This window comes from Aquarana catesbeiana, linkage group LG08 (assembly GCF_042186555.1).
Source record: "Aquarana catesbeiana isolate 2022-GZ linkage group LG08, ASM4218655v1, whole genome shotgun sequence".
Taxonomy (NCBI): domain Eukaryota; kingdom Metazoa; phylum Chordata; class Amphibia; order Anura; family Ranidae; genus Aquarana; species Aquarana catesbeiana.
This window is the reverse complement of record NC_133331.1, coordinates 101,965,539-101,978,990: the sequence shown is the minus strand read 5'-3', so window position 1 is coordinate 101,978,990 and position 13,452 is coordinate 101,965,539. Positions and strand designations below refer to the sequence as shown.

The following is a 13,452-nucleotide window of genomic DNA, read 5'->3' as shown; positions in this document are numbered from 1 at the left end:
GCTAGCAGCACTACTGGAACAAGAGAAAGAACGCGCATTTCATATAGTTATGAAGGAGAGGTACCAATGGGGGAAATAAACCGGGGAAATGGTTGGCGAGAGCAGTAAGGGAAAAAAAAACGCAGCCTTTATCCCAAAATTTTAAAACGATAAAGGAGAAATAGTGCACTCATCTCCTGAAATAGCTAAGGGAGGAGAACTTTGCAATACAGGAGTACCTTCAGGGACTAGACCTTCCAATGGTACCCAAGGACGAGTTAGATCAATTAGAGGGCCTGATTACACAGGGGGAGGTGATAAAATCAATAAAGAATATTGCCCTGGGGATGAGCCCGGGACCTGATGGGTATTCCATTTTGTATTATAAAAGGTTCCAAAAACTCCTGGTCCCCCAACTATGTGACTACCTGAATGTGCTTGGAGAGGGGGAGAATCTATGGGGGGAGTCACTATTGGCCTATATAACTCTTATTCTGAAGGAAGGAAAAGATCCTGCGGCCCCCGCAAGCTACAGACCGATATCATTGTTAAATACAGATATAAAGATCTTTGCTAAAATAATCGCAGAAAGGTTAAAATCATTACTGCTAAGATGGATCCATAATGATCAGGTAGGATTTGTGACAGGTCGGGAAGGGAAAGACAGTTGCCTTAAGTCATTGGGTATTGGAGATAAGATGATGCAAAGGATTTCAGCATTCTTCCACCATCCAACAGCTAAAATTAAAGTAAAAGGAAGTCTGTCCCCCTCTATCAAACTATTTAATGGCACCGGGCAGGGGTGTCCAATTTCCCCAATGCTGTTCATGATAGCATTGAAACCTTTGCTGGACGCGATCCGTAAAAATACAGACATTAGATGGGTGAGAATAGGAGGTAGGGAGTATAAAGTGGCTGCATATGCAGATGATGTGTTATTCTATATCTCCAATCCCAGGATAACAATACCAAGTGTGTTAAAGGAACTGGACCAGTATGGGAAATTCTCAAATTTTAAAATTAATACACCTAAATCAGAGATCTTCAATCAAACAACCTCTAATAAAGATCAGCAGGCAATACAACCTAAATTCCCCTTTGTATGGTGCAGAGAGGAACTGGGATATCTTGGTGTAAAATTAACCGCATCTTTAGCGACCTTGTATAAGGCCAATTATATTCCAATCCTCAATAAGATTAAGGAACAGCTGAATCTCCTGAGACATAAACCCCTTTCTTGGTTAGGGAGAATAAATGTATTAAACATGAATATCCTACCAAAATTAACATATATCTTTCAAATGATTCCAATCAGATTACCTTAATAATATTTTAGGAAATTAAGATCAATGGTGCTAAAATATAAATGGGTACATAAATGCCCTAGGATCTCCTATGCTGTGTTGGCAAAGGGAAAACAGGCAAGGGGGTTAGGAGCACCAGACTTCAAGAAATATTATCAGGCAATCATTTTTCCCAGATAGCCGACTGGACGCACAATAAGGAAGGTAAAAGTTGGGTAGATATAGAGTTGACACAAAGCAAAGTGCATTTAGGTAAGATGGTATGGATACCACGATGACACAAAGAATTAGCTAATAGCATAAAACCCACTGACTAGAAACACTTTTAGAATATGGATAGTCTTTGTAGACTATATCATTGGAAATACCATGTACCTTTAATTTGACTAATAAATACAAATAATTTTATTTTCAATTTCAAATAAAGCCAGGGAAAGAGGATTATTTATATTTCACTAGATGGGCAAAAAAGAAGTGATAGTTACAGGATGTGATCAAAGGGAATCGAATTTGCACATATATTGAAATAACCCAAAAATGGGGAAGCATGCCACTAGATAGATGGAGGTATACACAAATACTGCACTTTACACAATCCCTACAGCAGCCATTGCGAGGAAAAGGCAACATGAGATTAATAGAAAAATTGATCAGCTGCCCACTGTGCTTAAAGCAAAGTATATCCAAAATCTATAAAATATTGGTAAGAGAAGCAGAACCCATATATCCACCATATTTTGGGAAATTGGAGGAGGAAATAGGAGCCATTTGAGATGAAGAAAATAGGAGGAAGGTCTTAAAGCGGGGGTCCACCTATCTATCGTTTTTTTTTTTTTTTTAGTTCATTCACAAACTTTTCTTCTCAGCATTACATACTCACATATTGTGTGTAATATGTCCGCCTGTGTCAGATTTAGTCGGAAAGAATAACTTATATTATTCACTGCAGGCGGTTTCCATCTTCATTGTGGGCATTTGAAGCCCACAAGCATTTATTTCCTGGATGCGGTGAATGCTGTGCTCCCAGCATTCACCGCTCGTTCCCGCACATGCTCAGTGGCATCCTGGGAAGCCTGAGACTAGCTCCTAGGAGACTGTGCGGAGTCTGGGAGAGGCTAGAAACACGCCAACTCCCACGGGAGGAGAACCAGGAAGTGCAAAGAAGAATAGAAAAATAAAAGGTAATTACGGCGATTTAATTTTTTTAAAACGGCATGTCAGCATCTAGGCAAGGAAGAGAATACATACAAATATTGTTCAAAATTTGGGTGGAACCCCGCTTTAAGATTAGCTTGTTTTTCGTCATCTGATGCTAAGACAACAGATGTTGTACAAGCTATTTGCTAGGCTGTATGTGACTCCACAGAGGACGCGGAGGTTGGGAGTGGATGTTACCCAACATGTTGGAGGGAGTGCGACACTCAGGGGACCTTCCTGCATTTGTGGTGGGAATGTATAAGGATACAGCTTTATTGGGAGGATGTTATTAGGGTAATCTATTAAATCACAGGAGAACATACCCAAACAGAGCCATGGAGATGCTTGTTCCGTGGCATGGAAAAAACAACTACCCGGTATAAGAACACCCTAGTACCACATCTGCTAAATGCAGCCAAAAGTTTGATACCGAGACTATGGCGAACACCAGAAGCCCTGACTATGAGGGAATGGGTAGTAAAGGTTGAACAAACAATACATACTGCAGAAGATTCCCTAGAGGTATATGATACCTTATGGGGAAACTGGTTAAAGTTTAAAAAGTCTAGAGACTACATGACTATATTTGGTGCCTGAGGGGATTAATAATTAATAGTGAATGGAAGAGAATTATGAATTATGAAGATGGTTGTACCCAAGAGAAGGACAAGAGATATGACTCTATGTAAAACTATGTAATAGATCTGTAGGGGGGGGGGGGTGGTCCTGTAGGAGAGCAGAGGTCTAGTAGGAGGGAAGAGGGTTAAGAGGGAGATAGATCGGGATGTTTTTTTTTTTGTTGTTTTTTGTTTTGTTTTTTTTTTCTGGGGAAGGAGGGGGGAATCAGAATTTGTAGTCGATAATAAGATATGTGTATTGGCTTTGTTTCAGTTAAATAATTTATAATAATAAAAAGGGAATATATATAAATATATATAAATATATATATATATATATATATATATATATATATATATATATATATATATATATATATATATATATATATATATATATATATATATATATATATAATATATATAAATAAAGAACTGTCAGGAAGCAAGCATTCACAGGAGCCCAACAATCCAAATGAGGTAGCTCCTGATGCTTATTAGCACATTTGGCATTCTAACATAGTGAATCTTCAGATATACTACAAAAGCCAGGCTAAGGATAGTCTGCTCCAGATAGCTGCAGTCATAGAGACCAGCTCTAGCAAGCAGTAATGTAGGAATCCTGATTGAACGGAAAAACTAAAAAAAATGAAGAAAAAATGCTAGCATTTTAGTACATTGGACTTTTCCCAACAGGACTGAAGAAAATGCATCTATTGTCCTAAGGAAAATGGTAAAACACTAAGGCATGCTGGTTGTAGGAGGGGTTATCCTAAGCTGGCCTACAATTTTTTGTCAGTAAATATCTCACCCTCCTGTAGGCGGCAGTATAATCTTTGTCCTGAAAGTTAGTAAATATTTTGTTATTCATGCAAAGAAAATTATGCTGGCCGCACACATGCATTTTTTAGGCAATTTCAATACTTGTCCAATTGCTTTTGACCATGCATAAAAACAAAATGAAATCAGGGCAACCTACAACTTTCATTTTGGATTCACTCCTGAAAAGACTCAATATAAAAAAAAAGACTCCGGAAGAAGCCATTGCATGACGAAACATGTAGAGCTGGAGTTACTGTCATTTCTCCATAATCATATGGACACTGTATTATGATGATTTGTAAATTTTTAAATTAACGTTTTCAATAAAATTTTGTAGCTGTGTTGTGTTTTAATATCCCATATTTCCTTCTATTATGAAAAACCTACTGTACATACTGCATGCAATCTGGTTCTGTGAATGGAGCCCACGGTGTACGTGTGTAGTTGTCATCTTGCTGTATTTTAGTTGGTAAACCTGTCAATGGCAATAGAATTTATATACAGCTCCTGCTATTTTAGTTAACCCAATCCCTTCTGGTCTGGGATTCTATAGCTAGTTTTAGTTCAGAGCTCAAAAACCAGCATAGGCTGGAGCCAGGTTAGGCATCCGATGGCCACTTTTGTAGTTAGACGTCCAGTTGCATGGCAGATGAAAATCCACTAGGGACTAAGATGTACAGGCTGACTCTGAGTTCTACAGTTTCTGCTAGCAAGAAGATACATTTCAGGCTGGTTGAACAATGGCTGGAGGTTCCCCCCATCTTGTCTTCAGGTCTCCATTGGCAAGGCAGATGCAGCATGATAATCATCCTCTGGGGCCCCTGCAATGGGACTATACTGCAACATTCATCTGGAGGTATCTTTATTAATGACTATATATTACCGGGTATATGGGTACAATTCCACGGGGACTCTTGTTGGGCCCTTTGCTGATATTAACTGTGTGTACATTGAATGTATGTACTATTATTAGTCTTTTATTGTATAAAGCTTGTGTTATTTCCATACTGAAGTGCATCAAAATACTTATGGCTAATGTTTAAGACCTGGTTCACACTGGTGCAACATACGCTCTGACTTTGGGAGCACATGTCGCATGACATGTGTAAATCAATGATTCCCTATGAGAGCCATCTTAACTGGTCTGACTCAAGTCGGTCTGACTTTAGAAAAGGTTTCTGCACTATTTTGGTCTGACTTTGATCCGTTTTCAGCCCATTCAACATCATTGAAATCAGATCAAAGTCGAATCCTCGTCCTAACTTGTGAAATCCGACATGATAATCCGGTGATTACAGCAGCAGTAAAAAGGCTGGATTCACACTGATACTACACAACAGTAGTAGTACTTTGCTCTGCGACATCAGTCTTACATTGGTCCTACATCCATCCGACTTGAATGAACAGGATACTACTTTGATCCGACTTTGTGATAGTATGACTTGTAATAACTCTATGTCTGAAATCGCATCACATTAGCACCAAAATAGTGCAGTACCCTTTTTTTGGTCCGCATTGGAATTGGATTGCATGGGTGTTCACACCCATGCAACTGATTCCTGTACCATTTGACAGTTGGCACTGCAATCTGGGGCGTCTTTAACTTTCTATTCACACCCACAGCGGTTCGCAGAGGGCAGTGTGAACTGCCTGCGAGTGACATGCGATGCGGGAACCCACACAGGAATCGCACTGGTTCCCACATCGCATATGTGTGAACTCAGCCTTCCACTTAGTGAAGATTCTGGTTCTCTTATTAATTGTTTGCTCTGCTATGCCCACTAAAGCTCTGTCTGCAAAGTAATCCTGAGTCAGCAGTGACATCATCCCTCTCTAAAATGCAAGCACAAAATCAGAGAAGCAGATAGCAGGTATGGGGGCTACAGAAGCATCAAATCTTTGCAGAAGCTTCAGGCACTATTCCTCCAAGTATACAGCGAGGTAAGTGCCAAACTCTTAAAGTGGAGTTCCACCCTAAAGTGGAACCTCTTGCTTATCTGCTTCCTACCCCCCTCAGGTGCCACATTTGCCACCTTTCAGGGGGGAGGGGGGAACGGGTACCTGTTTTTGACAGGTACCCTTCCCCACTTTTAGGAGACAGCACCACGGCGCCGTTCTTCGGAGGTTTGCCCCTTCTCCTCCTTCCTCCACCGCTGGGCCAGTTAGAAAGCACAGCATGCTTCGCGCAGTAGGGAACTGGCTGCAAAGCCAAAAGGCTTCACTGCCGATCTCCCTTACAAGGAATGGCACCTGACAGCTGATCCGAAAATCGGCTGGAGTTCCTCCATCTCGGGTTTCCTAGACAGCTAAGTGTCCATATATTAAAAGTTAGCAGCTGCAGTATTTGTAGCTGCTGACTTTTAATTTTTTTTCCCCAGGCGGAACAACGCTTTAAAGTGGTTGTAAATCCTTTACAACCACTTTCACCTACAGGTAAGACTAGATTAAGGCTTACCTGTAGGTCCTGGTAATATCTCTTAAACCTACACGGTTTAGGAGATATTTACAATTCCCTGTACGATGAGTTGTTCTGCACATGTGCCAATGTATTGGGCGCATGCGCACTTTAGAAAGGGCATGCTGTGCCGTTTCTAGCTGGCGGTCATGCCGTGACTGGCGGGTCTCGCGTGCGTGGCAGTGACGTCACGCGACTCCAGCCAGTCACAGAGCCGGAGTTCTCAGCCCCAGGAGGAAGAGGGGCTAAGATGGACACTTCCAGCCAGCGGGGACATTGCGGACATCACAGGCTTCTGTGTCAGGTAAATGACACATAATGGGCTACTATGCGATGCATAGTAGCCCATTATGCTTTACATTTGCAGGGAAGCAAAGAGGAAGTAAAACCCATCAGGGTTTACTTCCTCTTTAAGTATAGTATCTTTTGAGTAGGAAATTTAAAGCGTATCTCAGGGGGAAAAAAATCCTTCCTTGTATTGGGGCTGCGCCCACGCTGCAATGCATAAATGCTTGTCAAGGTAAGGTACTGGAAATACTGATTTTACCTACAGCAGCTGGTGCTTGCCTCTACCTCTTGCTTACTAGATCCCTACTCCTCCAGCAGTGGACTGTCCCTTGGTGTCACCATATCCAATGCAGGGCTATGGCCTCTGCCTTGTACTTGATGATATCAGTGGACCTGCAATCACCAGATAGTAGAGGAGAAGAGGATGTAGGTTCAGTCTAGCAGTGTAAAGGTAGTCTGTGGGCATGAGGGATCAGGTAAGTGCTTTTACTGGTACCCTAGACCTAAACAAGCATTTAACCCTTGCAGTGTGCGGTGGCAGCCCATTGTAAGGGAGGATTTTTGCTTTACCGGGAGTTGACGTTTTAAATATTAGGTGGCAATGCTGCTGATGTTTGGTATTAATATCTAGCAATGGCAACATGAATTTGATAGGTAAAGGCAATTTCTACATTGTTTTAATCTGATGTACAGCTCAGTTTTTGTGTCACATGTGACAAAGTAACTTCAAAGCATTCAGAGACCCCTGGTATTGAGATCTCACTTCAAATTCTTAGCTATGTGTCTATATTCTAACTGTAATGTCTGCAATCATTTTGTAAAGTGCTGAGCAACTATTGGCTCTATATAAATCCTGTTTAATAATAATAATAATAATATTAGCATGGTAGTAACCATTCTCACTCAGCTTTATGCAATGAAGTGAGAACAAGCATGCAGCAAATAAAGCCAGAGCAACTCTGACCCTAGATTCACATATCCGCGTTTTGTGTATGCCGCATTTGGAATGGCACGGCAGTCCATTCAAATGAATGGGCTGCTGTGCCTGCGTTTCTGCAAAGAAAAAAAAAAGGTGCATGCACCTTTTCAAAAACGCACCACAGGGAAATTGCATGGTCTTTTTGACCATGCAATATTTTTGTGGTTCCCGCACACGCACTGTGATTTTACATACGTGGGGGTGCCATTCAGAATGAAAGGCAGCTCTGAGCGTTTCCGCAGAGCAGTGCGTTTTCACTGCGGGTGGTTGCAGCCACACGCAGAGATGTGAACGTAGGGTGAAAGTATAGAAGCTGGAGGGATAATAATAACTGTAAGCAACTAGGATTTTCACTAGGAGATCACCAATGACAGCCACCCTATAGTTTTTTTTTTTACGGCAGGTTTCCATTTTAAACCATATTTTACATCTCTTGTCACATTATTGCAAAAAATATGGGGGTTGCTATTGCTGACCCCCTCACTGAAAATGCTAGTTGCATGTCTTCCTGTGGTATTAATAGTTTCTGGCTCACTGACCTGCTGGTGGAGCAAGTGACATAAGAGTAAAGTCCTATTTGCATACTTGCTCTAGGTCCATAACTTAGAATGTACTGAAGCTATTGGATATACATGGCAGCCAGGCAACTAGCAGAAATCAGATGTGGCAGGCTACATATTTCCCCTTAGAAGAGGTTATTATTATATAAGGTTCACTGCTGGCATAAATTAACATTTGCTATGTAATTATGTATGTGTTCCAAAAGCTGCAATTGTGTAAATGTATTATATTTTTGCATTTGCCGGTTATATACTTAAAAGGTTCTCCGTGCAAATATTATTCTGTGTTCAACATTACCAAATGGAGTCCAGTGACCACAGACAATGCAATCTGTCCTCTCATGTTACTGTGCCACATAGAACCTGAGTGAGAAAACATATGTTTGAAATATACCGTCAGTTTATGTTTTCTTTCTAGTTCTGTTAAATCATAATGCAGTTTAATTTCTTAGTACGAGCTATACTGAAAAGAATGCTAAAGCAAGCATAACTTTTTTTTTAATTAACCTATATACAGTAACTCACAAAAGTGAGTACACCCCTCACATTTTTGTAAACATTTTATTATATCTTTTCATGTGACAACACTGAAGAAATGACACTTTGCTACAATGTAAAGTAGTGAGTGTACAGCTTGTATATTAAATTTGCTGTCCCTTCAAAATAACTCAACACACAGCCATTAATGTCTAAACCGCTGGCAACAAAAGTGAGTACACCCCTCATGCAGCGTACACACGAGCAGACTTTTCGACCGGACTGGTCCGACGGTCTATGCGACAGGCCTTCGGCGGACTTCCGATGGACTTTCCCAAGGAACGGACTTGCCTACACACGATCACACCAAAGTCCAACAGATTCGTATGTGATGACGTATGACCGGACTAAAATAAGGAAGTTGATAGCCAGTAGCCAATAGCTGCCCTAGCGCCATTTTTTTGTCCGTCGGACTAGCATACAGACGAGCATACTTTTCTATAGGAACTGGGTCCGGCGGAGTTCCGACGTAAAGATTTGAAACATGTTCCAAATCTAAAGTCCGTCAGATTTTCGACCGAAAAAGTCCACTGCAGGTCCGATGAAGCCCAAACAGTCGAATTGTCCGCCGGACTCGGTCCGACGGTCCAGTCCGGTCGAAAAGTCCGCTTGTGTGTACACGGCATGAGTGAAAATGTCCAAATTGGGCCCAATTAGCCATTTCCCCTCCCCAGTGTGACTCGTTAGTATTACAAGGTCTCAGGTGTGAATGGGGAGCAGGTGTGTTAAATTTGGTGTTATCTCTCTCTCTCTCTCATACTGGTCACTGGAAGTTCAACATGGCACTTCATGGCAAAGAACTCTCTGAGGATCTGAAAAAAATAATTGTTGCTCTACATAAAGATGGCGTAGGCTATAAGAAGATTGCCAAGACCCGGCAAATGAGCTGCAGCATGGTGGCCAAGACCATACAGCAGTTTAACTGGACAGGTTCCCCTCAGAACAGGTCTCGCCGTGGTCGACCAAAGAAGTTGAGTGCACGTGCTCAGCATCATATCCAGAGGCTGTCTTTGGGAAATAGACGTATGAGCACTGTCAGCATTGCTGCAGAGGTTGAAGGGGTGGGAGGGTCAGCCTGTCAGTGCTTAGACCATACGCTGCACACTGCATCAAATTGGTCTGCATGGCTGTCATCCCAGAGGGAAGGTTTTCTGAAGACAAGCAGACTAAGGAAATTGATTACAGGAACCATGTCCTGTGGTCTGATGAGACCAAGATAAACTTATTTGCTTCAGATGGTGTCAAGCGTGTGTGCGGCAACTAAGTGAGGAGTACAAAAGCAAGTGTGTCTTGCCTACAGTCAAGCATGGAGGTGGGAGTGTCATGGTCTGGGGCTGCATGAGTGCTGCCGCCACTGCGGAGCTACAGTTCATTAAGGGAACCATAAATGCCAACATGTACTGTGCCATGCTGAAGCAGAGCATGATCCTCTCCCTTCTGAGACTGTGCCGCAGGGCAGTATTCCTACATGATAACGACCCCAAACAGACCTCCAAGATGACCACTGCCTTGCTAAAGAAGCTGAGGGTAAAGTTGATGGACTGGCCAAGCATGTCTCCAGACTTAAACCCTATTGCGTATCTGTGAGGCATCCTCAAATGGAAGGTGGGGGAATGCAAGGTCTCTAACATCCACCAGCTCTGTGATGTCATCATGGAGGAGTGGAAGAGAACTCCAGTGGCAACCTGTGAAGCTCTGGTGAACTCCATGCCCAAGAGGGTTAAGGCAGTGCTAGAAAATAATGGTGGCCACACAAAATATTGACACTTTGGGCCCAATTTGGACATTTTCACTCCAGCGGTTCAGACATTAATTGCTGTGTGTTGAGTTATTTTGAGTGGACAGCAAATTTACACTGTTATACAAGCTGTACACTCACTACTTTACATTGCAGCAAAGTGTCATTTATTCAATGTTGTCACATGAAAAGATATAAAAAAATATTTACAAAAATGTGAGGGATGTACTCACTTTTGTGAGATACTGTATATGGCTCAAAATTTCAAGTCCTGAACTACTAGCCAGGCCTTAAAGTAAAAGTCCACCCTAACACTAAAATCCCTGCATCTACAGACACCCACAATCTAATACTAACCTATCTAGTCCTGTAAAGAAGAAATCAGTATACATACCTTTTTTGAAGCCGATCTGACTCGATCCCACGCTGAGCTGGCAGCCGCGGCTTCACTGTGGAGGCGGGTGCAGAGGACACCTCCGACAACGGAAGCCCCATAGTAACTCTATGGGTTACAACACTACCTATTCATTTCACAGCCTTTCTCGGCTGTGTCCTCTGCAGAGCTTCGCTGCTAGAGACCGGATCAGATTGGTATGTAAAAAGGTAGGTATACTGATTTCTTCTTTACAGGGCTAGATAAGTTAGTCTTAGATGGTGGGTGTCTGTAAATGCAGGGATTTTAGTTTTAGGGTGGACTTACAATTTAAGAATTACTCCACCACCACTCGCCACACCCAACACCTACCCTGTTCTGCCCCTAATTATGCCACCCACCTTTCCTTTTATAGTATAAACTAAAATGAAACTTCAAGAGGAATAATTGAACCCTTCATAATGGGAGCAGCAGCAGGTGTACAGACCTGGGAAAATAACTGCAGAAATTTTAAAGCTAGAAAATATGCGCTCCTCCACCTTCCATTTGATGATGCCCCACAGATGCTCAATAGGGTTTAGGTATGGAGACATGCTTGGCCAGTCCATCACCTTTACCCTCAGCTTCTTTAGCAAGGCAGTGGCCGTCTTGGAGGTGTGTTTAAGCCTCCTTCCAACTAATGGTGGCGGTGTTTCGGGCTATCCTTTAATATTTAAAGGGTCACATCGGTGGTTACACTTTCCTGTTTGGAGTTTTACGGAATATACTTTTCATCATTTCACTTTTGGACTTTAATATTTATTTATTATGATTGCTCTCCACACTTGTGAGTAATGTGGATTGCGTTCCACATTTGTGAGTGATTGCTTTCCATACTTGTGAATGATGTGGTCTCTCAAATTTACACAGTGATATTCTCTGTATTTCAGATAAGGTGCAAAGAAATGTATTGGTTTTGAATTGTTTTTTTCTGCTAAATTAGCTTTTTTATAAAAGTTTATTTACATAAATTAGCGCTGCACTTTTCCATATATACACATTGCTTATTTGTCTACAGCTGTGCTGGCTGCTATCTTTTGTATTTTTTCACAGCGCAGTATATATTTTTTACAAATCATGTTGGAATACAGCCCTGCGGCCTAGATCATGCTCGGCTTTAGTATGTCACGGTACATGTTGGCATTCATGGTTCCCTCAATGAACTGTAGCTCCCCAGTGCTGGCAGCACTCATGCAGCCCCAGACCATGACACTCCGACCACCATGCTTGACTGTAGGCAAGACACACTTGTCATTGTACTCCTCACCTGGTTGTCGCCACACGCTTAACACCATCGGAAACAAATACGTTTATCTTGGTCTCATCACACCAGAGGACATGGTTCCAGTAATCCATGTCCTTAGTCTGCTTGTCTTCAGCAAACTGTTTGCAGGCTTCCTTGTGCATCATCTTTAGAATAATCTTCATTTTGGGACGAGAGCCAAGCAGTCCAATTTGATGCAGTGTGCGGCATATGGTCTGAGCACTGACAGGCTGACCCCCCACCCCTTCAACCTTTGCAGCAATGCTGGCAGCACTCATACATCTATTTCCCAAAAACAACCTCTGGATATGATGTTGTGCACGTGCAATCAACTTCTTTGGTCGACCATGGCGAGGCCTGTTCTGAGTGGAACCTGTCCTGTTAAACCACTGTATGGTCTTGGCCACCGTGCTGCAGCTCAGTTTCAGGGTGTTGGCAATCTTCTTATAGCCGTAGAGCAACATTTTTTTTTCAGATCCTCAGAGAGTTCTTTGCCATGAGGTGCCATGTTGAACTTCCAGTGACCAGTATGAGAGAGTGAGAGCGATAACACCAAATTTAACGCACCTGCTCCCCATTCGCACCTGAGGCCTCATAACACTAACAAGTCACATGACACTGGAGAGAGAAATGGCTAATTGGGCCCAATTTGGACATTTTGAGTGGACAGCAGATTTACACTGTTATACAAGCTGTGCACTTGCCACTTTACATTGTAGCAAAGTGTCATTTCTTCAGTGTTGCCGCATAAAAAAAAATATAATAAAATATTTTTAAAAATGTGAAGGGTGTACTCACTTTTGTGAAATACTGTATAAATCTATCTATCTATCTATCTATCTATCTATCTATCTATCTATCTATCTATCTATCTATCTATCTATCTATCTATCTATCTATCTATCTATCGAGAGATATAGATATCTATCAATATATATATATATATATATATATATATATATATATATATATGGATTTTTTTTTTATTATTATTTTTTTAAAATATGTTTTAATTTACATTGCTAGTTAATAGTTTAGTTAACAGTGCAGAATTCAGAAACTGTGGGTCACTTGGATAACAGTGCCAAAGCCACAATGTGCTGTGGTGCATAGAGTTGAATAACACTGCATCACACTGCCCCTCACCGTGCACACCAGCACACATGCATTAGATTACATTGCAGACTGTTGTGAATGAGCCCATGCTGACACAAAGGGCTGGCACTGGAAGCCAGTACAACACAGAAATGTAAACACTGGCATTAGACCTCCACATTTTATCATGAGATGAAAAAACATT

The 13,452-nt window shown here is 41.7% G+C and overlaps 1 protein-coding gene across 1 annotated transcript in view; it reads right to left on the bottom strand.

Annotated features, from left to right (window-relative positions):
* TMEM52B (transmembrane protein 52B) overlaps positions 1-13,452 on the bottom strand; it is a 50,739-nt gene that overhangs the window by 19,999 nt on the left and 17,288 nt on the right. The window contains 1 exon segment of the mRNA XM_073597630.1: positions 8,500-8,564. Within this exon segment, the coding sequence (XP_073453731.1) occupies positions 8,500-8,564 (65 nt within the window).